At 40.1% G+C, this 23,595-nt stretch overlaps 1 protein-coding gene across 6 annotated transcripts in view; it reads left to right on the plus strand.

The window, feature by feature from the left end:
- Positions 1-23,595, plus strand: part of TADA2A (transcriptional adaptor 2A) — a 193,124-nt gene that overhangs the window by 76,721 nt on the left and 92,808 nt on the right. For all 6 annotated transcript variants that reach the window (XR_012288948.1, XM_073666411.1, XM_073666414.1 and 3 more), the window contains one exon: positions 18,305-18,462. Coding sequence is in view for 5 of the 6 variants with exons in the window: in XM_073666411.1 (XP_073522512.1) it covers positions 18,305-18,462 (158 nt within the window). In the remaining variant the exon portion in view is untranslated. The remainder of the gene's footprint in view (positions 1-18,304; positions 18,463-23,595) is intronic.

Below are 23,595 nucleotides of genomic sequence, written 5' to 3' on the forward strand. Positions count from 1 at the left end.
ATTCTGCCGAAAACTTTGTACGGTACTGATGTCAGACTTTCTCGACAGTAGTTGCCTGTATCCACCTTCTTGCCTTTCTTAAATATCGGTACCATGTCAGCCATCCTCTTATCCTGTGTCACCAACCCTGTTACAAAAGAGTCTAAAATGATGAGCTACATCGGTCTGTTAATTGCTGGTCAATTCCCTCAATATCCATGGTTTAATGCCATCTGGCCCAGGGGATTTGTCAATGTTTAGTTTGATCAGACGCAACCGTACTTCTTGTATTAAACCAGTTATATCAGGTGGTGATCTTTGATTTTTGTCCCTGGAACAGTCAGTTCATTGGTTAATTGGTTCATTGGTAAACACGGATGATAAGTGTCTGTTTAGTATCAGTCTTTTCTTTGTCCTCCTATATTTAACTTATTATCTTTTAAGGGGCTAATACCATCCGTTTCTTTCATTTTGGCATTGATGCATTTATAAAATATTTTGGGATTTTTTTTAATGTCGCTTACTATTTGTTGCTCTGTAGATAACTTTGCTAGCTTGATTTTTTTTTTTTACATTTCTGATTGAGATCTTTATACTCCTGAAATGCTATTTCTGTATTCTCGGCCTTCAAGATTTTGAATGCCCCTTGTTTTTGTCTTAATAAACTTTGTACTGTATTATTTTTCCATAATGTTTTTTTTTTATTTCTGGACATGTTATAATCAGAGAGTATAAGTTTTCTACAGTATTCTAGTAATATATCCTTAACGGGGTTGTCCACTATTAAGACAATCCCTTCTTGATCTAATTGTTTGGCACTGATCAAATGAAAAAGCTTATACTCCCCTCCTGTGCCAGCGCCATTCCAGTGGTTTCGGCACTCGTGTTCCTGGGGCTCGCTTGCGGTTGTTATGACACGTGAGTCTGGCGCCTAATCAGCGCTGACGTCGCTGTCTCCCCCTATGAACAAATCTCACATCAAGAGGAAGTGAGAGAGCAGCCGCAGCCCTGACATCCTCTTGATGTTCAATTTGTTCAAAGGCGGGGCCAGTGACGCCAACGCTGATTGAGCGCCGGGCTCACATGTCATAACAACCACACGAGAGCCCCAGGAACGCAAGTGCCGACACCACTGGAACAGCACCGGTACGGGTGGTGAGCTTAAGCTTATCTGGGCCAAGCGTGGGGTATGAGAAGGGGTTGTCCAAGTAGTGGACAACTTCTTTAAACATGCCCCATTTATGTTCAGTATCCCCAGTTACCATGACATGGTTCCAGTCTACACGATTAAGCTCTTCCCTTAATTTCTTGAAATCAGCTTTCCTAAAGTTCCAGTTTTTTTTTTCATTTCCCTTTTGAAATGTTTTATTGAAGATTACATTGAAACGTGCCATATTATGGTCACTGCATCCCAAATGCTCCCTGACCTGTAGATGTGAAATTGTATCTGGCCTATTTGACAGGAGCAGATCCAGCAGATTATCTCCCCTGGATGGTTCATCTACCAGCTGAGAGAGGTAATTGTCTTGAATATGGATGAGGGAATATGCTCGGTGATGCTTGGATATTACTCGAGTATCTGAGTGCTCGGATATGCTAGTTACTCGGCGAGCATTGGGCAGTGCTTGATTTCAAACTCTAATCCCCGCCCTGCACGTTTGGTGCCTGTTACACAGCCAGTAATCATTCGAAGATTGCTACTCCATTGCACAGCTTTGTGACAGTACGTATTGGAGAATGTGCTTGTACAGGCGTACATTCTGCATTTACTGTAGGGAGGGAGAGTGACAGAATACAGCCTGTAGACAGGGATTTAGACAGGGATTTGGGTGGTGCAGTCCGTTGCCAAATGTGTAGCTGCAGCTTTTTTGGGCGGGTGGGGGCGAATTGAATATATTTTGGTCCATCAAGTATTACGTGCTTTGAGGTACTTTTTTGTGTTTATAGAGCACTCCAAAGAATAGTTGAGAATTTCCTGGGTTAAATTTCTTACCCATACACTCTTGTGTTCTGGGGTACATTTTTTGGATATATAACGTTCCCAAAAAGCATTCAGATTTTTTCAGGGATAAATTTCTCAGCCATATAGTATTCCGTGGTCTGGGTTACATTTCTGTGATATCGAACACTCCAAAAAAAGCATTTAAAAATTAGCTGGATTACATTTCTCACCCATAGTGTTACATGGTCTGGCGTACTTTTCTGTGATCTATAAAAGTAAGAAAATTCTTTAAAAATTTTGCCGACTTAAACTTCGCAACCATACAGTATTACTTGGTCTGAGGTACTTTTCGTTGGTTTATAACCCTCAAAATCTTGTTCAAAAATGTATAGTTATTCTATTGCTCATCCATACAGTTTTCCATGGTCTGGGGTTCATTTTGTTGATATATAAGACTCCAAAAAAAAGTTCAAAAATGTTTTCCTGATTCAATTAGTGATCCATACAGTTTTTAGTTTAACGTTCTTTGTGTAAAATTACAGTGGGTTAAACGTTTTAAAAACTGCTTGTCCTGGTACAGTTAAAATATTTTTGTTCAAAATATTGACTTGTCACATTCATATACATTCTAAAACTTGGTTGGTGTAAAATTTTGTTGGTTTAAAAAAAAAAAAAAAAAATTGGTCTGGTACAGGTGTAAAATTTGGTTGATCAGAAATTGACTTCCCATCAAAGTTTTTTTTTTTTTTTTTTTTACAAAGATATTTTGTCACAGTTTGCTTTAGGAGCAATCTTTGCCAGAAATGAAACATCTTTTATTGAAAACTGTGTATTGTTGAACCCATATCTGTGGGAGGAACAGGTTTTGAATACCGCTAGAAAAGACATTGAGCTTTTAAAGGGTATCATAAGTGAGTTTTCTGCCTCAAAACAATGAGATTTGGAATCTCTCTATCAAAGAAAATATTACTCCTTTTAGAAGATAAAATAACGACTATAAATAAGTCTAAATTTGAACAAAATCTCCTGGATTATTCCAAGGATGAGGTATATTTGTGGAAACTAAATCCAACTCGGAGTCCACATGCATCCAACCCATCCTCAAAAAACCTATGGGAACAAAGGAGGCACTTAGATTTTTTTTTTCTAAAAGAGTTAGTTTTTTGGGTACGGATTCTTCCCTGGCTATATTAGATGATACCACTTCAGAAGACCTTTCTAACTCGTCTGCAGATCAACCTTTTTTCAGTGCTACACGTAGGAATACTGTTTACAACTAGAGTGGCACAAAGTCCCTTAATGATGACTTGCTAGATTAATCAAAGATTAATAAAAAAAAAAAATGGAAAAGGAGGGGGCGGGAGAAAACATAAAAGCTCCTCATTCCTCCCTACACAAAAACCGGAAATCATACAACATTCAGTAATTTAAACTTTCTAGTTATATTTTGACGGAAACACATCATGTTTTGCACCAACAAATGAATTCGATGTCTATATTACAACTTTGGACTTGAATACATTTGCTAGATCACTAACATTAAGTTGTAATTTCCAAGATAATGAAGATCCAGATGTTTCTACCAATGTTATTTTGGATCAAACTACTTCCATTCTCCCTGCAATTGCTGGAATTAGCTCTTTCCAACAATAATGTGCTAGATCAGAACTCAGACCACTTGCTAGCGAAACAACAAGAGACACTACAAACTTCAATTCCACCTTCGGGACTAAGAATCCTTATTATTCCATTCAATCCCGCACCCCCATTCTAGATGCTTTTCAAGAAGTGATAGAAGAACCTCATACATTGAAAATGTCTGTTCAAGAACAACACATTCCATCTAACATCTCACACGAAGAGTGAGAGGCTATCCGAGAACTTAAAAATAATTAAGATCCGCTTAGACAAGCGGACAAGGGTGGAGCACTGGTTTTACTGAATGCTGGACTACATAAACGGATGAATTATGATTTACTATAAGATGTCAGGAACTGAGCTTCAACCCCACTAGTAAATTTCAAAAACTTGAAAATCTTTTGAAAGAAGGTATTAGCATGGGAGCTATAACCGAAAAATTGTTACACAATTTCCTATTACTCCCATATACCATTCTTTGCCCAAAGTGCAAAAAAACAAATTTCCTCCATCATTATGCTCAATTGTGGCTGGTATGAGAAGTTTGGGAGGCAAGCTCCGTTCCTAGGTGGATCAGTATTTTCAACCACTGGTAAAACAACATATATTCGGGACATGATACATGTCATCTCCTTATTAGATGGAACGAAATGGCAAGAAAACTCTACATGGCTCTCTTGTGATCTAGTGGGATTTTATCCCAGTATCCCTCATCAGCATCTCTTTAACGCGCCATCTACACATGTATAGTAATTATCCCTGCAATATTCAAAAGTTTTTAATGGCGGTTAATTTTTTGTTGCAACATAATTATTTTTCATTTAATGGGAATTTTGTCCATGGGGGCGGGTTTGTCCCCTCAATCGCCTACATTTAAATGTTTAGATGGGAGGAGCTGTTTATCTTTTCGACCTCCAATCCCTTTTCTTGCCATATCAGGTGGTATGATCGCTACATCGACAAGCTCCTCCTGATAAGGGAAGCTTCTAAAGAGTCGACCATGAAATTTGCACACTATCTTAACTGCAATGAGATGAACCTTCAATTCCCTTTTGACATTCAGGATTACAGCATAAATTTTTTGGATATCACGCTTTTACATTCCCCTAATGGAGTTTCAGTTGTTCCATATAAAAAAAACTTTGGCCACCAATGCCATTTTGTTGGCCACATCATGCCACCCCAAACAAACGATTAAGAATATCCCGTTGGGGGGAACTGATTCGTACAAGAATTAATACTTCCTCTGACATTAGGTTTCATTCAGAGGCAGCTACAGTACATCAGAGATTACGAAATCCTAAATATCCAGCTTGGATGATTTGGAGGGCACAAAATACTGTGCAACATGTGAATAGACAAGATATTATCAAAGAGAAAAATGTCCAACTCTCATTCAGATTACTTTTGTCTATACTTTTATTCCTCAGTTTATATAAATCAAGAAAATTACACAAAAACACATTCCCAAGCTTTATCAAGCTCTTAAACTCAAAATTGTTTATAGTCCAGTAAGATTCACGTCCAGAAAAGCTCCTACTTTAGTCAGTATTTAATCACCTAGCTTATATAAAAATGAAAGTATTTTCCCTAAACTAACTTTGCTTCACATGATAGGATTTTAAATGCGGCCACACAATTTGTACATGCTGCCAACATGTTAATAATTCAACCCATTTCATTTCATCGGTTACAAATAAAACATATAAAATTAAGCAACTTCATCGATTTTAATTCGTCTTATGTAGTCTATTTGATTATGTGCCAAAGTTGTAATATACATAGGCTGCACTACAGGCCCATTAAAAAACCGCATCAGACACCATATATCTCATGCGGCTAATAAACTTACATCCAAGTGTTCGGCAGCCTCCAAACCTTTTTTGATTCACCATGGAGGAGGCACAGCCTCTTGTTCTGCTATGGGTAAAGAGCAGGTGAGTAGACCATATAGGGGAAGAGATTATTGTAGAAAATTACTCCTACAGGAGGCCTGGTGGATTTACATATTACAAACCAGAATGCCACAAGGCATGAATTTAAGACACGATTTAATATATTATGATTGATTTTATTTCTTACCCTCCTTCTCCTCTTTCCTATCTTATTACCTTGTGTGTCTGACCATCTTTATGTATTGCTTTTAACCCCTTTACAACCCAAGATGGTTTGCACGTTAATGACCAGGCCAATTTTTACAATTCTGACCACTGTCACTTTGAGGTAATTACTCTGGAACGCTTCAACGGATCCCCCTGATTCTGAGATTGTTTTTTTGTGACATATTGTACTTCATGATAGTGGTAAAATTTCTTCGATATCACTTGCGTTTATTTGTGAAAAAAAAACGGAAATTTGGCAAAAATTTTGCAATTTTGAAAATTTTAATTTTTATGCCCTTAAATGAGAGAGATACAGTACAGACCAAAAGTTTGGACACACCTTCTCATTTAAAGATTTTTCTGTATTTTCATGACTTTGAAAATTGTACATTCACACTGAAGGCATCAAAACTATGAATTAACACATGTGAAATTATATACTTAACAAAACAGTGTGAAACAACTGAAAATATGTCTTATATTCTCGATTCTTCAAAGTAGCCACCTTTTGCTTTGATGACTGCTTTGCACACTCTTGGCATTCTCTTGATGAGCTTCAAGAGGTAGTCACCGGAAATGGTTTTCACTTCACAGGTGTGCCCTGTCAGGTTTAATAAGTGGGATTTCTTGCCTTATAAATGGGGTTGGGACCATTAGTTGTGTTGTGCAGAAGTGTGGTGGATACACAGCTGATAGTCCTACTGAATAAACTGTTAGCTGCTTTTTTCTTGCCATAATACAAATTCTAAGTAAAGAAAACCGAGTGGCCATCATTACTTTAACAAATGAAGGTCAGTCAGTGCGAAAAATTGGGAAAACTTTTAAAGTGTCCCCAAGTGCAGTTGCAAAAACCATCAAGCGCTACAAAGAAACTGGCTCACATGAGGACCGCCCCAGGAAAGGAAGACCAAGAGTCACCTCTGCTTCTGAGGATAAGTTTATCCGAGTCACCAGCCTCAGAAATCGCAGGTTAACAGCAGCTCAGATTAGAGAACAGGTCAATGCCACACAGAGTTCTAGCAGCAGACACATCTCTACAACAACTGTTAAGAGGAGACTTTCTGCAGCAGGCCTTCATGGTAAGATAGCTGCTAGGAAGCCACTGCTAAGGACAGGCAACAAGCAGAAGAGACTTGTTTGGGCTAAAGAACACAAGGAATGAACATTAGACCAATGGAAATCTGTGCTTTGGTCTGATGAGTCCAAATTTGAGATCTTTGGTTCCAACCACCGTGTGTTTATGCGATGCAGAAAAGGTGAACGGATGGACTCTAAATGCCTGGTTCCCACCATGAAGCATGGAGGAGGAGGTGTGATGGTGTGGGGGTGCTTTGCTGGTGACACTGTTGGTGATTTATTCAAAATTGAAGGCATACTGAACCAGCATGGCTACCACAGCAACTTGCAGCGGCATGCTATTCCATCCGGTTTGCGTTTAGTTGGACCATCATTTATTTTTCAACAGGACAATGACCCCAAACACACCTCCAGGCTGTGTAAGGGCTATTTGACCAAGAAGGAGAGTGATGGGGTGCTATGCCAGATGACCTGGCCTCCACAGTCACCAGACCTGAACCCAATCGAGATGGTTTGGGGTGAGCTGGGCCGCAGAGTGAAGGCAAAAGGGCCATCAAGTGCTAAGCATCCCTGGGAACTCCTTCAAGATTGTTGGAAGACCATTTCCGGTGACTACCACTTGAAGCTCATCAAGATAATGCCAAGAGTGTACAAAGCAGTCATCAAAGCAAAAGCTGGCTACTTTGAAGAACCTAGAATATAAGACATGTTTTCAGTTGTTTCACACTTTTTTGTTAAGTATATAATTCCACATGTGTTAATTCATAGTTTTGATGCCTTCAGTGTGAATGTACAATTTTCAAAGTCATGAAAATGCTGAAAAATCTTTAAATGAGAGGGTGTGTCCAAACTTTTGGTCTGTACTGTATGTCACACAAAATAGTTAATAAATAACATTTCCCACATGTCTACTTTACATCAGCACAATTTTGGAACCAACATTTTTTTTGTTAGGGAGCTATAAGGGTTAAAAGTTGACCAGCGATTTCTCAATTTTCCAACAAAATTTACAAAACCATTTTTTTAGGGACCACATCATATTTGAAGTCACTTTGAGGGGTCTTTATGACAGAAAATACCCAAAAATTACACTATTCTAAAAACTGCACCCCTCAAGGTGCTCAAAACCACATTCAATAACTTTATTAACCTTTCAGGTGCTTCACAGGAATTTTTGGAATGTGGGAGAAAAAAATTAACATTTAACTTTTTTCACAAAAATGTTACTTTAGACCCATTTTTTTTTTATTTTCGCAGGGGTAACAGGAAAAAATGGACCCCAAAATTTGTTGTGCAATTTCTCCTGAGCACCAGATACCCCATATGTGGGGAAAAACCACTGTTTGGGCGCACAGCAGGGCTCAGAAGGGAAGGAGCGCCATTTGACTTTTTGAATGTAAAATTTGCTTGAATAATTAGCGGACGCCATGTTGCGTTTGGAGAGCCTCTGTGTGCCTAAACAGTAGAAATCCCCCACAAGTGACACCATTCTGGAAGCTAGACCCCTCAGGGAACTTATCTAGATGTGTAGTGAGCACCTTGAACCCCCAGATGCTTCACAGAAGTTTATAACATTGAGCCGTAAAAATAAAATTTTTACATTTTTCCCACAGTAATGTTTTTCAGCCTCCAATTTTGCATTTTCATAAGGGTAACTGGAGAAATTGCACCATGCAATTTGTTGCGCAATTTCTCCTGAGTAAAAAATATGTGGGGGAAAACCACTGCTTGCGCATACGGCAGGGTTCGGAAGGGAAAGAGCACCATTTGACACTTTTGAATGTAAAATTTGCTTGAATAATTAGTGGATGTGCCCCTGATGTGCCTAAACAGTGGAAACCCCCCCACAAGTGACACCATTTTGGAAACTAAACCCCTCAAGAATTTTATCAAGGGGTATAGTGAACATTTTGAACCCAGAGGTACGACACAGAATTTGATGACAACTTATTCAATCTGATGGACCTAATGTTATTAGTCTTGAACGCAAGTGCTCGTTACTTGAGTTTGCATCGGGTACTCCGGTATGCACCATGTATCAAGAGTGCTTGAGTGACATGCTCGAGTCCCCGCCTGCATGTTTCACGGTTATTAGACACCCAAAAAAAATCATGCGGGCACCCACGATACTCAATGCATATCCGAGCACCCGATGCAAACTCAAGTAGCGAGCACTTGAACTCAACACTATTCGCCATATCGTCATCTTTTTTTTTTTTTTTTTTTTTTTACTTTTGAAAAAAATCCGAACCCTAACCCCATCCCTAGCCCCATCCCTAACCCCAACCCTAACCACAACCCCAACCCTAGCACAACCCTAACCCGAGAGTTTATTTTTTACGCCATTCCTCGTGCAGTATAAGTGATTAAACAACTTTATTCTTCGGGTCGGTGCGACTACAAAGATTCCAGATTCATATCGGGTGTTTATGACTGACAGCTGTCACACACTAAAAGATGCATTTTTTTTGTAAAATCTAGTTTTTGCATCGCCATATTTTGAGGGCTATAATTTTTCCATATTTTGGACGACAGAGTCATGTGACGGCTTGTTTTTTGCGGGATGAGTTGACGTTTTTATTGGTGCCATTTTCAGGCACGTGACATTTTTTGATCGCTTTCTATTCCGATTTTTGGGAGTCAGAATAAACAAAAACCAACAATTCAGGAATTGTTTTTTTTTTTTATTTTGTTATTCTGCTCCGTGTGTGGTAAAATTGATAAGGTAGCTTTATTATTCTGGTCAGTACGTTTACAGCGGTACCACATTTATATCGCTTTCTATGTTTTGGCACTTTTACATAATAAAAGCAATTTTATAGAAATTTTTTTTATTTTGCATTGCTTTATTCTGAGAGCTATAACTTTATTTTTCAGCTGATGGAGCTGTATACTGGCTTGTTTTTTTGCGGGACGAGATGACGTTTTCAGCGGTACCATTTTTATTTATATTCGTCTTTTTGATCGCATGTTATTCCATTTTTTGTTTGGCGGTATGATGATAAAGCATTGTTTTTTACTTCGTTTTTTATTTTTTACCGTGTTCACTGAAGGGGTTAACTAGTGGGACAATTTTATAGGTCAGGTCTTTCCGGACGCGGCGATACCAAATATGTGTACTTTTATTGTTTTTTTTTTTTCCATAATATTTATTGATGGGTACATTATATTTTTATTTTTGGTGGATTATTTTTTATATTTTTACAATTTTTTTTTTCACTTTCTGACAGTTTTTTTACTTTTATACTTTGTCCCACTATGGGACTTTCCCTTTTTTTATTTTGATCGCCTGCATAGCACAGGAATGGAGCACCATACCTGTGGTATGCAGGCTGTTAGCGCTGCACAGGGAGAAGACAGTTTGGTCATGCACTGCGCATGACCAAAAAATCTTCCTGCTGTCTGGTGACCCGGATGTTGTCATGACGACATCGAGTCATCATGGCAACATCCGGGAAGCCGCGGCAGACAGCGCTGGATGCTGGAAGAGGAGGTGAGTATTGCGATCACCTCCCCTTTACCACCGCAATGCTGTGATAGACTTCTGACGCAGCATTGCGGGGGTTAATGTGCCAGGAGCGGTGCGGGACCGCTCCCTGCACATAGCATCGGGTGTCAGCTGTGACAATCAGATGTACTAATACGTATCAGGCTCTTAAACCCCAGGGCGCAGATACGTATTAATACATCTTGGGCTTTAAAGGGGTTAATGCTCACAATATACGTTTTTATCTTGTTTACAAGTTGCTCTGATTGGACACAGTGAGACCATGTGTTCCAACCAGGATATGGTATAAAGCGCTCTCTGTTCAGCGGATTTATACATGAAATGGTCTGAAACATCCCTGATGAATTGTTTTTATATGGATTCAATAAGGTAAGTGTTTTTTTGGAGATCTTTGGATGCTGGATTTTCTCTATTCGATGGTAATTTTCCTGCAGCACTACTGGCTTTCTGAGCACCAGACTTCAGAGTGGGTGAGCTGATGTCTTCCCTTTTTTACCATGCATATCTGTATGAGTAACGTACCTTTAAGCCGCTGTGTGTTCTCGGCAACCCTATCTGTAGGGGTGATGTGGGCCATTGTCCGGGTGTGCAATTTATCAGTTTCTGTGGGATAAATGTGGAAACATGATCTGTGGGTGAAATGTGTTAACTTCTGTGGGGGTACTGTGCCCAAAAACCTCTGTGCACTCTGCAGCCGTGTCTGTATTAGTAGTGTGCTGAAAAAAATCATTTTACTATAGCTTTGTGACCGGGCCTAAAACCTATTAAAGGATTTAATTACTCCTTCCAATTACAGAGCCTCTAAATTGTCATGGATGACTATTTTGTCTTGCAGTATCAGCTGCTGACTCAGTTGAGAAGTGGTCAATTTGCTTGACTGCTGCTTATTTTGAATGTGGTACACGTTTATCAGGTTGTGTCTCCGGAAGAGCAACTTGATTCTCTGTTACACGTGTGTACCCTGCAACCCTGCCTGTGGCTGGTTTGAAATTGGATGGCTGAGAGTGTGTCCAGTTGCTTCCCATATTTTTTAAGGGAAACATTTTGGGACCCCGGAACCTCAAGTCAAGAGCATTGGAAGGTGTCCTGAGGCATAGAGGCGAGGACTTGCATTAGCAAGCTTAGTGGCGGACTGCTAGCTGTATCAAGAATCAAACGACAAGCTTTTTATCTGCGGCTGCTTGTACACTACTGGAGGTGAAATTTTGGAACTGTGGGGGAAATGTGTCAACAATATGGTATGTGGATCAAATTTGTAACTTTACTGCCGGTAGCAAGCCTCACTGCGGAACGCCAGTCCAACCCAAGATCTTACTAAAAGCTTTTCATTGGCGGCATTTGTAATATACGCTACTGGAGCAGACATTTTTGAGCTGTTGGGGTACTTTGACCCATTGTCTGGGTGTGAAATTTTTAATCTGTTTCCTCAGGGAAATTTGAAAACATGCTGTGTGGGTGAAATTTATTATCAGCTTCTATGGGCGAAATGTGTCAACAACCCTCAACATGGGTTAAATTTGTAAACTGCTAATGTAGGGGTACGGTGCGCCATGCTCTGTGGGTGAAATTGTTAACTGGACTGGAAGTAGCAAGCCTCAGTCTCTGAAGCCACTGTTTAAAATGTATATGTTATTCATTTACTTCCTATTTTACCATGATTGCTATGGTGAAAGAACCCAATTGTCCTGCTCTTGTCCCCATAGCCTTGACTGTGACCATTTTACAGCCAATTTAAGCACTGCAATTCATGTCACCATTGATTTGTATTAGGTTAGGGTCTAGAGTGAAGTTCGGACCCCAAGCCCAACTTTTTACTGTATGTTCATCAAACCCCACGAAGCCGAACAACCACAAGTTCGCTCATCTCTACTTGTGTTATATACTGTCGAACTTGGCTTGTATGAAATTTCGTTGGTTTGAAATAAAAAACAAAATTTGGCCTGGTACAGGTGTAGAAATTTGGTGGTTCAAAAATTAAATACTGTCACATATACTGTAGAACTTGGTTTGTGTGAAATTTTGTCTTTTTCAAATAAAAATAAAATAAATAGGTGTGGAAATTTAGTCCCTCAGTACACGGTTTACAGTCACCACTATTATTCCCGTGGTGGCCTCCCTGTCTTGTACCAGCAAAATCACTCGTGCCCTTAGCAACTTGGTTACTTGGATTGCCCATTTAACGACCGACCCGTAGACAAGCGTTTGTAGCCAGGGATTCTACATTTCCATGACTGCACACTGTGTGAACATTGTGGATTCCGGGACTGAATCCCACACTGGCACGGCACATGTACTACCGACGCCAAGGATTGCTGCTCTTATGTCTATCAGGGTTTCCACCACCTCCTATATCACAGAAAAAAACAGGCCTTACCAATACCAGGTCAGATTAGCAAAGCAACAGCAGGGTGCAGCTGACCCCCATAATAAAGGAGGGGGCAAGCACAGGTGCAGAATATTTGTTTTTTTAATTCTTGTTTTTTTCTGTGCGCAGTTTTTAATTTTAGAGTAGGGAGTTGCAAGTAATGAAGACCCTTGACGTGGGTTGCGAGCTTGCGTATTTTGGCCAAAATATCGACCAATACCTAATGTAATGTATTTATCTTATACATTATTTTTCATCTTTTTATTGTACATTTTTCATCAATTGCAGGATGCAGCCAGGCCCTTTAGTGTTGGTTGAGTAAATTGGGGCATCGGTCTTGTGGGGTGTACGTATTTAGTGCTGGACAGCCCGCTTGACTTAAAATTATGGGTGTCATTAATAAGCTGTAATCCAGACACTGTGCATCACACCTATATGTGTGACTGGCGTCCTACACAAGCCCCATCCGTGTGCATTTGTAATACTACACAGCCAGTCACACATCTGCCAATTCACGGAGGAGGGTCGCTTTCGCATCAGTATTTTGCACCTGTGCTTGCCCTCGCCTTTATCATGGGATTCTGCTGCATCCTGCTGGTGCTTTGGTAATCTGACCTGGTGTTGGTAAGGCCTGTTTCTCTTTTTTTTTTCAGTTATGTTTTTTGAATTCATGTTCTTTTCTTAAGTGGTGGGTCATAACAGACAGACATTTTCGCCGGTAAGCAGAAAGTGCTGACAGGCTCACTCTGATAACAGTGAACAAAGCCTGGCTTAGACCCAACTTTTACACACCACCATATGTTAGCAGCACATAACGTGTTTTTGATGATCTATATTTAAAGGAGGCCCACCAGTTGTTGCCTTCTAGACTCTTGAGTCTATGGATGACCCTGCTTGTAATTTTGGGCAGGATTTGCACTTAGTTCATAGCCTTTATGAGTCTAGGATTACCAATACATAACAATTTGAACAGAATGTGTATGAGACCCTCTTTTATGTCTAATACATGGTGTATCTTAGTCTCTAATTTTTGGCAGTTTTTACTTTATAAGTTAGACTGAAATTTCCTTTTTTTTTTTTTTTTTTTTTTTAAATAAAAAAGAAATTTTGGTGTGCTTAAATTATAATTTTTTAAAATCCTTTTTAAATTTTGCCTTATATAAAGTCATTATACGTGAAAGAAATGTTTAACATTTTTTTTCCCTGTAAAATGCAATTTCTCAAAGATTTGGAATGTTTTATTGTCAGCCCTTAAAGTGGAGTAAGGCTATATTCGCACGTTCAGTATTTTAATATAGAAAATTCCTTAATGTTTCTGAATCTCTTGTCAGGAAAAACGCTGCAGAAAAACGCGCGTTTTTCTGCCCTTTTTTTATGCCTGCTTTTTTACATCAATGAATGCTTTTTGGAGTTAAATAAAGATATTTGAAAAAAACGTGTGACATCACTTTAACCCTTGGCTTACCATCAGACGTGGGGTGAGTATATTGGTTAATTTAAATGATTAATGAATGTGTCTGTTGTATTTCAAATAAAGTGTTTTACTGTGTGTGTGTGTGTGTTTAACTCTTTACTTTAGGTTTAGTAATGAAAGGGTCTGACACCTTGTCATCACTAAACAAAAGGGCGCTAGGTGTCAGGTAAACCCAATCTCATTAGCATTCCCATTCATGTAATTTCTGGGGCAGCTGAGAGCTGCTATTTTTTAGCCTAGGAAGGTGCCATTAGGCAAACATGTTCCTTGGCTATTAATAACAACTCATCACTGTTTCGTTAGCCGCTACGTCTTCATGATCAGCAACCAGCAGCGCTTTGGACCCAGATTATTTTCACTGCATCCAAAATGCTCTGTTCTTATGCCGCATTTTTGTTGTCAATACATGCGGATCCACCTCATGTAATGACACTTGAATCAGTCAGTCAAAATCTGCAGCGGAGACTGGCGTCTCCACTACAGAAATTGACATGCTGCGGATGAATACGTGGCCATGATTGGGAGCCGCTGCAGGTTTGAAGCTGCATGTTTATGCAGCATCAAACCCGCAGCGTCTAGATGTTAAAGCTAGTGGATAGGATTTCTAGAAATCCCATGTCCACTATGAGTACATCTGAGGCTGCAGATCACCCACGGATACGGACATGCGGTGCGTCTTTCAGGACCGCAACATGTCAAATTCTCTTGCAGAGTCGCTAGTTTCCGCAACAGAAATGTGACCACTAGAATGCACTGACTGCAGTAAATCTGCATGGTTCAGTGAACACATGCGGATTTACCTACGTTCAATAGAACGCATCATTTTGGACGCAGCAAAAATATGTTGCGTCCAAAGCGCTGCTACGTCTGGATCGTGGGCGCATAGCCTAAAATTTAAAAAAATGGCGTGGGCTCCCACATCATTTTCGTAACCGGTAGAGGGAAAGCTGTCCACTGGGAGCTCATATTAGTAGCCGGGGAAGGGGCCATTAGCCAAAAATGTTCCCTGGCTATTAATAAAGGCCCACATCTGTTTGCTTGGCCTTTATTGGCTAGATTACAGGGGGCCACAGAAGAAAATTGATGTAGGGCCCCTCTATAAAATCTAACCAGCAAAGGCTAAACAGACCTCTGCGGGCTGATATTAATAGCCAGAGAAGTGGCCATGGATCCTGGCCCCCTCCGTGGCTAATAATATCAGCTCTCAACTGCCCCAGAACTGGCGCATCCACAAGATGCGCCAAATCTGCAGCGTAGCCTCCGCTCTTCCCACTGTCGTATAGCAGTGGTGAGTGTGGTAATAAGGTTTGGGTTCATGTCAGCCTTGTATTGGAGGCTGACATGCCGCTCCATTACGAACCTGTGCTTCATCTATAAGATATCCCCATTACTAACCGCGTAGTAAAGGTTTGACGGTTTTTCAATAGACATGGCCAGAATAAAGTCTTTTATTGAAATAAAATTACACACTGTTTTAATAATTTATTTATTATTCGCCCAGTCCCCAAATCCCTCGTCTCCTGTAAAAAAACAAAAATAAAAAACAACCATATCCCTCACCTGTCCGCCGTCATGACGTAATCCACAGTGTTCCACAGCAGCCACATCAGCAATCACTGATGTGACTGCTGTAGAAGACTATACACTGACAGGAGTGTAATCACTCCTGTCGGTGTACATTGCTGTGTTGCTGGCTGAGATCACTGGAGTTCATCAGCTGAAGATCAGTTGATCAGCCCCGGTGACCTACTTTACTGCATCAGTGATTCGTGGGAAAATTCCCACACAGCATTGCTGCAGTAAAGTGAGGTCCCGGAGCTCGTCAGCTGATCTCCAGCTGACGAACTCAGTCCCGGCAGCGCAGCGATGTACACTGCCGGGACCGATCATGCTCCCGGGAGTGAACATGCCAGGGGACATCGGGAGGACGACGGACAGGTGAGAATAAAAGGTGTTTGTTGTGCGCACAGACACCACCCGAGGAGACTACTTCTCCCCTCAGCCGCGCCTGCTCCTGCTATTGTCAGCGAGAGCGGAGGTCAGATGATGGGAGAAGTAGTCTTCTTCCCCAGCCCGGGTACCATTCTTTTGTATGTTTTTGTGGTGTATTTGACTCATTGATTTGAATTGAGTCAGTCAAATACGCAGCAAATACGCAGATATATTTATACCTGTGGTTTTGCTGCGCTTCAATTGACTTCAATTGGTGGGAAATGCTGCAGAAACACTACAAAGAATGGACGTGCTGCGGATTTAAACACAATGGCAATCCTGTCAGGAAAATTCCTGATCATTCATTGCATTAGCTGGCACACGGATTACCTAGTATTTTTGGTGCATTTCCACGCGGAAAAAACGCTGTGAAAACTCATCAAAAACACACAGTGTGCACATAGCCTAAAAGTGTCACATTGTTCTCAGCAGTGATCTGGGAGTCAGAAATGCTTCCTGGGGTTTTCACCATGCTGTTCTCCTTTCATTCAGCACTTTTCCCATCTATTTGAACATTTTCACTGCCCCCCTAGACCTCCTTGTAGGGTCTGCCGGAAAATTACTTGTATTTCCCATTGACTCCCATTATACTCGTTACTCGAAACGAGCATCAGAGCATTTTCGTGCTCGCTCATCTCTAGTCTTGAACTGCGGATATGAACTTACAGCTTTTAGCACAGCTAGAATATCTTATGTGCCATTGAATGTCTGAATAGTTAAAATCCCCCATAATAAGGACCCTATTATTATATGCTGCCTTTTCAGTTTGTTGCAGCATTTCATCCTCTACCTGTTTAGCTATATTAGGAAGCTTATAGCAAACTCCAATTATTCACTTTCCATTATTGCCATCCCCATGTACATATACCCATATTGACTCTTCATTAATGCAGCTCACCCCAGAGTCGCCATTGAGCACAATCCTTAAGTTGGATTCAATGAAAATAACCCTCTACGTTTGTTATGGCTTTTGTCAAGCCAAGTTTCTATAATGATCACCACATTGTATTCTGTGTCTGACACAAGAGTCTCCAACTCTCCTCCTTCCTTCCCTTGATGTCCTAGCCCCCCTAAATCCATATTTACCCCTAGTGTCTCACTCTGTCTACTCTGTCTTCTTATTAGCACAACTACCCTCCCTCCCCTCAGTTCCTAGATTAAAAGCTCACCACTTTCGTTCAGCTGCACTGTTTAGGCCCAGATCCATAACCGAATTGGAATGTCATTTTTTCAAAATCAGCTTGCGAGAAAATAAATGCAGATCCTTTATGGCTGTAAAGAAATCAAAACAAGTCTCATCTCACCCTCTCCTCTCCCCCTTCCTCCTGTCTCCCCACCCACCCCCTATAGACTGTGAGCCCTCGTGGACAGGACCCCCTGCCCTACTGTACCAGTGCGCCTCGTCTGATGCTTCATGTTCGTGTCCCTGTCTCCCCTACACTTGTAAAGCGCCATGGAACCTAATGGCGCTATATAAATATTTAATAATAATAGTAATAAAAGTCCCAAAACGTCCCGTTGTGTTTCAGTAATATGATGTGAGGACAAATTAATTGTCCTATTAATTATTAGGCCACATCTAGAATATGGGATCCAGTTTTGGGCTCCACATTTTAAAAATGATATTGAGAAGCTAGTCAGTTCAAAGGTGGGCAAGCAGGATATTACAAGGGATGGATGGCCTCTCATATGATGAGAGGTTGGAAAAGTTGAGCTTGTTTAGCTTAGAAAAATGATGCCTCAAAGGAGATCTCATTTATTTGTATAAATATGTGTGGTCAGTACAAAGGACTAACACATGACTTATTCCTTCCAAAGACTATACTAAAGACCATGGGGCACTCATTCTGGGTGGAAGAAGTAGTTCCGGCACCTAAACAGGAAAGGGTTCTTTACAGTCAGAGCAGTCAGACTGTGGAATGCCCTACTACAAGAGGTAATAATGGCCGACACAATTACAGCTTTCAAAAAAGGCCTGGATGACTTCCTCAGCACACATAACATTGTGGGTTACAGTTAAATTAGTGACAAAATGTACAATTGGGGGAGGAATGTTGAACGTGACGGACCTAGGTCTTTTTTCAACCTATGTAATTACCTCCAGACTACTTTTGGATTTTTTTCTCCTTTTGAGAGGGGGGAGTCAGTTTGCACAGATTATGTCAACACCTTGCGAACTCCTACATGTAAAAACGGCCTTGTTAAATTTTATTTTTAAATATTTTAGGCAAGAAGTTGCTAATCAAATGCGCACAAAGACAAAGGATGATTGTGAAAACCACTACATGAAACATTTCATTAACAATCCACTTTTTGCAAGTACATTACTCAGTATGAAACATGCAGAGGAGGATAAGAATGTGGAAACCGCAGTCCCATTTCAAGGTAAACTATTACAGCTTATGCTATACATAAGTATATACATTTAATTTTATATGTGTATATATAGTAGGCCTGGTTGAGTTATCAAATAAATTGTGGGCAGAGCTGATATCAAGGTGGATGTGGATGGAGAAGCTCAATTACAAGAACTAGAGGCAGTGTTAGGGTATATGAACACGATGTTAAGATGGCTGGGTATCTAATTATATAATAGATATAAAAGGTTGAGGAGAAAATATAGTGCAAAACTTTGGTTTTATCCTGTAATAATTATAAGGATAGTAATAAAATATGCTGACCTGTTCCCAGATTGTGCGGCTGCTGTAGATCCACCGGTGATTTCACCAGAGAAATATAAAAAAATGGAAGTTTGTGGTCTTTATCCACACTGCCATATGATTTTGTTCCTGAAGAAAACCTGGGTTTCACTTTGAAATGCATAGAAAAATGAAAGAAACCTTTTTTTTAACATCGTCTCTGGCATTTGACTTCACTTCTTCAGTTGGCAGCGTGGATACAGACCACAAACTTCCATTATTTTTTGGATAATAGGAGTAGTCCACTTGTCAAACGTGACAAACCAAGTAGTGGGATAAGTAAAAAAATAGCTTTTATTAAATATATTTTATTAAAATAGTCCAAAACACTAAGACAACACGAAACAAACAGCACATATAAAACACAAGGTGCAACTCTATCGGCACATTCAGATCCAGGTACAAAAAACCTACAGATGGTGATCCTAATAGCACCTAAGCATGATAGACTACTATTTAAGAGACAAGATGGAAGAATACTCATCTCTGTAAGAAATTATTACAAGATGGCTTAATAACATCAGGTCATCTGATAAAGAAAATGGAACAAACTCGCCCAAATTATGAAATATGGGAATAGAATCAAAATTATCTATTACACAAGCGCCCTATAGGTAGAGACCACAGGGGGAGGGGAAAAAGGATGGGAAAATCTGCAGATAGATGAGCAGAACTTGTGTGATAATCTGCCAAACAAGGATAACTTGCAACATGAGCATAAATCTATCGCACTAATAAGTTATGTACAATGGGTTAAAATGGTAAAAACACAAATTAGATTTTAATAACACAAAAAAATGGTAAAAAAGCTGTAAACTGCGATACAACAAGAGATTTATAGATAATAAACAATGATTATCTCAATGGTCCTGATTGAAATATTTATTTTTAAAAAAAAAAATCAGTCAATGGTGCTATAATAAAGAAATCCAGTTGGTGAAGTTAAATTGGCAATTCCTGATAGAACAAGTAGCAGTCTGTTCCTGATAGCGTTCTGTTAGACTCTGCTTATAGTAATCCAAGACCATCTATACCAAAGTAGCGCTGCAAAAAAGCCTGACTGCTGGATAAGGTAGTGATCCTGCTGATGGTAAGTAATGCAACTTACTTGTTCTGATGCTGAGGCCGATGGAGGTGGATCAAAGGTGGCGCTTTCGAGTATACTCACTTTTCTTTATCCACGTCGGCGTCCTGATGTCAGTAGGTGCCGACCGTGGAAATGCTGGTACACATGCTGGCGGGGAGAGGTCCACTTATTAAACAGGATACACGGCGTCTCAAAAGGAGAAAGTCGGCGTAGCAGAGCCAGGGGCTCCAGCCGGTAGAGTCCCTGGTTACCAGCCTAGGCTTAATCGTGCGTACTGGAAGCCGGCGGGTGACGTGATACTGTACGGCAAGTCCAAGCACCCAAAAAAGCAGACCAACGCGTTTCGGTGAATCCTCAGTCCCCCTTCGTCAGGGAGTAAGTACAAGATGAACCAGGGAGCTCTTTATAGGCTTGTAGTTCCACCTTCCTTCCAGCTAATAAAGCAAACTTCCCAAAATGCACCCAAATGGATCAATGTCTGATCGTAATCCATTATAAATATGGGATTTGTTTGTAAAAAGAGACAGTAATAATTCCAGATAGTGCCTCATTCAGTCCATTAGGCATATAAATGAATAATAATGAGTGTTGGTTCCAATGAACAAGGGACAAGAAAATATAAAAAAAAAAAAAACTTTTAACAAAACAAACTTATTATAATAACTTTTAATATTTAATAATATTTTTTATATTTACCCAAAGTGCAGTTGGGCCTCACCATAATGGAATGATAGAAAATGATCGTGGTATATACAGAAAAAAAAAGTGTGTGTGTATCCATATACACACGTGGGGAAAAAAAGTATTTAGTCAGCCACCAATTGTGCAAGTTAAAAAGATGAGAGGCCTGTAATTGAGATCATCGGTAGACCTCAACTATGAGAGACAAAATGAGAAAACGAATCCTGAAAATCACATTGTCTGATTTTTTGGTGGAAAATAAGTACCGTATTCTTTGGACCATAAGACGCACTTTTCCCCCCAAAATTTGGGAGGAAAATGGGGGGTGCGTCTTATGGTCCGAACGCAACTTACCGGTGGTGGTGGAGCGGGATCGCAGGGCGGCGGCGGAAGAAGAGGTGAGGCAGGCCGGTATCTGGTTGGGGGCCTGGCCCGGGTAGCGGGGCCGGGGTATTGCTGTGAGCGGAATGACAGGGCAGAGTGAGCGGCTTTCGGTGGCCGCGGCCATGTTCCTAAAGCTGTGCTCTGCCGAGTCGGCGGCCATTTTCCTGTAGAGCACAGTTTCAGAAAAATTTGGGGACTGATGGCAGATATTCCCCAATTATTTTGTCTTGTCTGGGAATATGGTAGTATTTTTTAATAATTTTCTTAAAGGTCCCGTTATTAGTATGGTATTGTGTAATAATGGGTACCTTTGTGATCTCTTCTTTATGATCTGGGGTATTTGGCATTAATTTGTTGTCAAGGATTCATTTAGATCTTGTTAACTCTTGTATTTTTTTTGCAGAGACTTCTAGGGCTCCTGCCTGAAGGCCTGTACTCAAAAACTGAGTTTTAATCCAATTCACATGTATTCAAAGAAATTGTAGTAGAATATCCTACTACGAGAAAGAAGCGGAACAGCTTAAAACTCAGTTTTTGAGTGATGGCTATCAGGTTGGAGCCCTAGAAGTCTCCTGTTATATCGCTGTAAACAGCTTTTATTAAAATCTAATTTGTGTTTTTACCATTTTTACCAATTGTACATACCTTATTAGTGTGATAGATTTATGCAAATGTGGGAATAGGTCCACATGATTCCTCCTATTACTCTGGACAGGGAATCTCATTAGTCGTGTCCATTACTCATTCAGATTGTAATTCGGAAGTAATATATCCAGATTGTTTCCTCTTATTGATTCGTCTGGGGAGTTGCTGGTGACAGCAGTGGTCTGTCCTATCATGTTCAGAGTAATAAAAAGAATCACGTGGACCTATTCCCACATTTGAGGACGACCTTGTGTTTTTATATGTAAAACTGTGGATGGATGAAGGAAAAGGGAAGGAGGCCAGGGAGTCAGCTTACCAGATAGATGTAGTAATGAAGACCAATATGTCTTTGCACGGAACCACCCAGGATCAGGTACAGCAATCCATCCAAAGAAAAAAAAAAAAACTCCAGCAAAGGATTCAGCCAGGTAAATATGAAATGTCAATATTTATTCATCTCTTTAAAAGAAGATACATGCAGGGTTACTCCAGGACCCCCAAACCAATGCGTTTTGACTACGACTTACTTAATGATCATGTGTTTTTATATGTTCCGCTTATTTTGTATTGTTTTGTCTTGGTGTTTTTTGGACTTATTTTAATATTGAATTTTTAATAAGTTAGTTTTTAAATTATCCCATTAATTGCTATATTTCATATATGAACAAATAATGCTAAAAAGAATTAACATGCACCGCAATATTAAAACGACTCGCTATGCATACTTTGGACCTGATTCATCAAACCAGCATTGTTCATGCCACTCTTGATGAAGTGGGCATGCTGATTCATGAAGAGATGCATGCCTCTTCAAGAATTTGGAGCATTTGACGAATGGTGTGCGCCATGCCAGAAGTCTCACTCCAGTTAGGTGAGATTTCTTGTGGCTGGAACACCACAGCTCGTCATGAATTAGATGAGCTGTTGCATCTCACCCCCTCTACGCCCCAGTTCTGCAACCACCTCCGCCCAGAGCTGGGAGAAACTAGCATTAAATTGGCAAAATTTGCAAGTTTGCAACTTTTCAAAGCTTTTACACCAGAATTCAGAATTCTGGCTTGAAAACTTTGATGAATCAGGCCCTTTTGTCTTTTTTAGCTTCTTTTAAAAGAGTAAAAGATAGGTTTCTATTATGAGTATTTGGTGAGTTTTTGATGTTGCAGATTTTTCTGCAGCATTTCACTTCCTATTTTCTCAAATAGGCTACTTTTGGTTATTTAAAATGTTATTTAGATAGGAGAAGGAGGGAGGAGGTAGAGCACTCTTCTATTCTCCTCCAAGTCCTGTCTATATAGAATCTTATCAGTAACTGCCATGCCCTGTCTCAGTAATGGGAAAGTCATCCTTCACTGAACACTGATTTTACCTGTTGCAGTGGTTTAATACTCACTCAGCTGCGCTTCAGGTAGGAACAGGAAACGTTTTCAGAAAAATATTCAGGCAGGTTTATTCGGACTTCATAAACCTCTTAGCTTAGGCAAACAAAAGACAGCCTTTTCCGGCACAAAGGGAAAACACAAAGCAAAATGTCCATGCAATGGTGCGGGTTCGCCCATTACAGGTCAGTGTCCAGTTCTCATGGACATGACACAGACCAACACACTGGAGATCCACACGTCTCCAGACAGACACCAAATGAGACACTTGGCCTGCATTTTATTTACAACAAACCACGGCTCGGGGTGGGGATATGTGAGCTGCCACTCGTACCCATCTTTTATGACTGCTTATAATACATATCTCCCGTTAAGGACCTGTCCGGCGACCATGTTACACCGTGAATTGAGAATTTTGAAAATGAATTTTTAGTCCTGGCGGAGAAAGAAGCTGATTTCTCTAAAGTATATTGATGTACAAAAGAAAATTATATTGTGGTACAGTCTTAGCCAGGGAAATCTATGTAAATAGTTGTATGCCCAAAAATTATAAAAGTATTCTAGAATTAAAACCATTATTGACTAACCAGGAAAATATATATTTGCAAGCTTTCAGAGCACAGAGGCTCCTTTAGGCACGTTTACA

The sequence above is a fragment of the Phyllobates terribilis genome, unplaced genomic scaffold (assembly GCF_046119375.1).
Source record: "Phyllobates terribilis strain yellow unplaced genomic scaffold, ASM4611937v1 Scaffold_2__4_contigs__length_985480577, whole genome shotgun sequence".
In the NCBI taxonomy this organism is placed as follows: domain Eukaryota; kingdom Metazoa; phylum Chordata; class Amphibia; order Anura; family Dendrobatidae; genus Phyllobates; species Phyllobates terribilis.